This window comes from Oxyura jamaicensis, chromosome Z (genome assembly GCF_011077185.1).
Source record: "Oxyura jamaicensis isolate SHBP4307 breed ruddy duck chromosome Z, BPBGC_Ojam_1.0, whole genome shotgun sequence".
NCBI lineage: Eukaryota > Metazoa > Chordata > Aves > Anseriformes > Anatidae > Oxyura > Oxyura jamaicensis.
This window is the reverse complement of record NC_048926.1, coordinates 38748663-38752463: the sequence shown is the minus strand read 5'-3', so window position 1 is coordinate 38752463 and position 3801 is coordinate 38748663. Positions and strand designations below refer to the sequence as shown.

The following is a 3801-nucleotide window of genomic DNA, read 5'->3' as shown; positions in this document are numbered from 1 at the left end:
AGAATAGAATAGAATAGAATAGAATAGAATAGAATAGAATAGAATAGTTGGAAGGAACCTATAAACATCATCTAGTCCGACTGCCTGACTACTTCAGGCCTAGCCAAAAGTCACTTCAGGCCTAACCAGATTATTACTGGTGGCATTGCCTGTGTGCCTCTTGAACACTGATAGTCATGGGACACTTCTTGACTGTTCCAGGGTTTGACCACTGACGTGTGGTTAAATGATTTTTGTATGAGACCCAAACTGATCCCTCACATAGAAAAGAAACAAACATGAAAGTGCATTTAGTTTAAAGGAAAATCCTTGGGATATCCTTCTAGACTTTCCTCCAGACAGATAGTAGTGGTAACTGTACCATTGTGTACAAAGAGAAGGGAGAGTTGTCAGGTAAGAGGAACCTGTCGATATTCAAGGTGCTTCAGGCAGAAGGATTTATTCGGAAAGTTATTAATACTTTCCTAGTTACTCCAATGTAAATAGTCACAGCAATCCCACATTCCATGCGCTGACTTGCATGGGAGAAACAGGACAGGTAAGAAGACAAAAGTGGAAAGGTTATATTAAATTGTGGGAGGGAGGGCCGATGGATTTGGGATAACATTTCCATTATCCCAGTTCTCTGTCCCTCAGTTCACTGTTGTGGCTTTCAGGTAATCCTGTGTGTTATTTGAAGAGAGGAGAAATGCACTGCAAAAAGTTTGATCTAATCACTTGTAGGTACATAGTTTTGCAAAGAAATGTATTGTATTTGTCCAGAGATACATATTATATGTTGTTTTTCAGGATATGGTATCTCTTGTCCAGGCAAAAAACCACGTGAATTTACAATGTGCCACTCTCCTTAACTGGGTGTTACAGAAACTTCAGCATGCTGACTGTTTTATGATTCCTTTTTGTGTTACTAGAATGGGTTTTGCTGATGGATAGAAAGACATAATTTTTAATAGGAATTTCTGTCATTTATGTCTTGCATACATACTTACACAGGATTTCTGAGTAGGCAATTTTCTCATATTGGTTATTTTTGTTTCCCATTGGAGAAAAAAGAGAAAACAAACAAACAAAAACAAACTAAACAAAACAAAATCACCGTAGTTTGTTGTTTCTAGAATACCAAAGTCCCCTGTGTACAAATGAATCATCCCCGAATTAAGCTTTTTTTTTTTTTTTTTCTTTTTTTTTTTTTTTTTTTTTCTGAAACAGGAAGAGATATCACATGGTAGAGCTACATAGCTTTCCCAGCCTGTTAAATATTTACAAAGTAAGGTCCTGCATGATTTATTCAAGACAGATATGCATTGAAATCTGGGTAGCTTTTTCCCATGAAAAAACAGGATAGAATAGAGTTTAAAAGAACTAATCTAGATAATGGATGAATGCCTTTCTGTTAGAAAATAAATAAATTCTGGGAATGTAAAAATTATTTCTATTGCAGTGCAATGAGAATAAGAAAGAACCATAAATGAGAAGTCTCCAAAGAGAAAAGGTCCTTTCTGATCAAATGTTCTATCTGAAAGTTTCAGGGGCAGAGTTTCAGTATTCTTCTGTCAATTATGTGTTCAAAATACTTGAAGATATCAGTGTGCTATGATATTACAGAAGAAAAGGGCCTTTTAAGCCGAGAACATAACACCATCTTTATTTGTTTGTTTCTAACTGCATATGGAAATAATTTATTACTAAAAATGCTTGTAATAAAATTGAGTAATTAGCAATGATAGACTTTGTTTTATTGTTACCTGATTAGGGTGAAAAATAGATTCATTATCTCAAAGATAATTGAGTAGAATGAACTTTAGTTTCATTTTCACACATCCTTTTCCACATATTTGCCATAAGTATTTAAATCTGCTTATAATACAATGTGAAACCCTAGCATTTCAATTTGTTCTCACTGTTCTGAAAAATCCTGTAGTAAGAGAGACCTTTTCTTCTTTGTTCCATTTATACTTTCTAAGAAACTTTCTGCAGAAACTTTTGTTTCAAGAGACAAAACAATAGTAGTTCCTAATGAAATGTGAAATGATTCTCTCACACTTGCACACTTCCTGAAATACTTAGGGTAAAGGGATCACTAAACATTAATTACTAACTTATATAAGATTGTAAAAAGATCAGAATAAACATTTTAATTACTGACATAATGTTGCTTTCACATAAAATGAAATGTGCACATCTTACAGGCTGAGGTGAATGCATAAGAGAAGTTAACAAACACAAACACTACTAACCTTGGTGTACTTAATTTTCAGATCTTTGAGTGGTTCTGGCAGCGCTGGCAAAACTGGAATGGGACTGCTGTCTGAGCCTTGTTTCTTCATATTGTCAAACGAGGAGTCTGAGGACGTTCCTGAAACACAGGTGAAATGAGGTATCAGGGAAGCACAGTGATTTTTGTCCTGACTGAGCCTTTAGCTTTATTTGTGCTTTTTTATCTGTACCAGCTATGGTATATTTGCATACAGGAATATGATTGGATGAAAGAATTCCCTGCAAAGAGAAAATGACACGACTTATTTTTAAGACCAGAAGTAATAGCCTTTTCACTGAGCTGAGATCTCAAAGTAGCAAACTCTGCTGACAAAATGAGTTTTGTCAGACTCTGTGTTTTTCATACTGGAGAACACAGTTTAAGGCCTCCTCTTCTTACCTGTAAGATTGCTTTCTCTCAGAAGGAAGGTCCTTAGATTTTAAGTGATGTTCTTCACTTACTTGATGGCAGCTCTGAAGGTAAAGACCCACTTGTTAGTTCTGGAAATGAACTAAGCACTTCTCACTAGAGAGCTAGCAAGAATAACACCCAGAGCTTGAAGGTATTTAGTAGAAAACAAGCACCATAGTTTGTGCTTAACTATGTTCAGAGTAAATTATAATTCTTATAATTAATACTTGTTTTGTAGATCACTGAGATAACAGATGACTATGCTAATACACACACTTCATATGCTTTTCAAGAAATGTGAAGGTAAGACAAAATAGTTTAATCCAGGAAAACAAACAAGCAAACAAGCAAATAAACAAATAAACAAAATCCAGCCTCTGGGTAAAACCAAGCAAGAGCTTGTTCTTACTTTTCCAGGTAGCAGCACAGATTTTAAGGACAAACTCTTTACAGTAGTGTTCTTTGGAAAATCTGAGTTTGTGCCTTTCAAAAGGAATTATTTAAAAGACAGGGCTTTCCTACCAAGAATAGAAACCACCAGCATGTCTATATACAGTTCTGATTATTCAGTAAGAAGCATATCTCTGGTACTGGTATATGTCACAAGAAACTCCTTTCTTCATGAAGTCCTACTTTTTCTGAAGAATGACATCACAGAACAAGATGGGATTGCATTAACACTTGTTTTTATATAGTAAGTTTCTGATATATGCACAATGGATTTGAGCCATAGAAATAAAGAGAAATGATCTTATTGTTTTCATTGAGACTGGACAGATGCTGGAAAAACTCACTGCGCTCAGTTAATTCATGTATCAGGCATCATCTAAACCATCTGGTAGTGGTGGCTTTGTTGCTTTTAACTGACGGATGATACAGGACATCATGAAATTAATCTTACGATGCCTTAGTTATAAGTAACATACTTTCTGAAGTAAAGAGCATACTATAGTTCACATTAATTACTATTGTGTTTGGACATATGATGGGAGCAAGGGTTTCTAACCCTTAGAAAAGTCCAAGTAACTTGTGGATAAGAGATAATATTCAGAAAAGTCTTCTTGCAGTGACATGCAAAGAGCTGTGGGGACCTGAACGAGTTTCAATCACCCACTCTGTTATGTGAACAAAGG

The 3801-nt window shown here is 35.3% G+C and overlaps 1 protein-coding gene across 1 annotated transcript in view; it reads right to left on the bottom strand.

Annotated features, from left to right (window-relative positions):
* The window catches only part of ALDH1A1 (aldehyde dehydrogenase 1 family member A1), a 39518-nt gene extending 37096 nt beyond the window's left edge, over positions 1-2422 (bottom strand). Inside the window, exon 1 of the mRNA XM_035310469.1 lies at positions 2238-2422. Within this exon, the coding sequence (XP_035166360.1) occupies positions 2238-2327 (90 nt within the window). The 5' untranslated portion in view covers positions 2328-2422. The remainder of the gene's footprint in view (positions 1-2237) is intronic.
* Positions 2423-3801: the final 1379 nt, after the last annotated feature.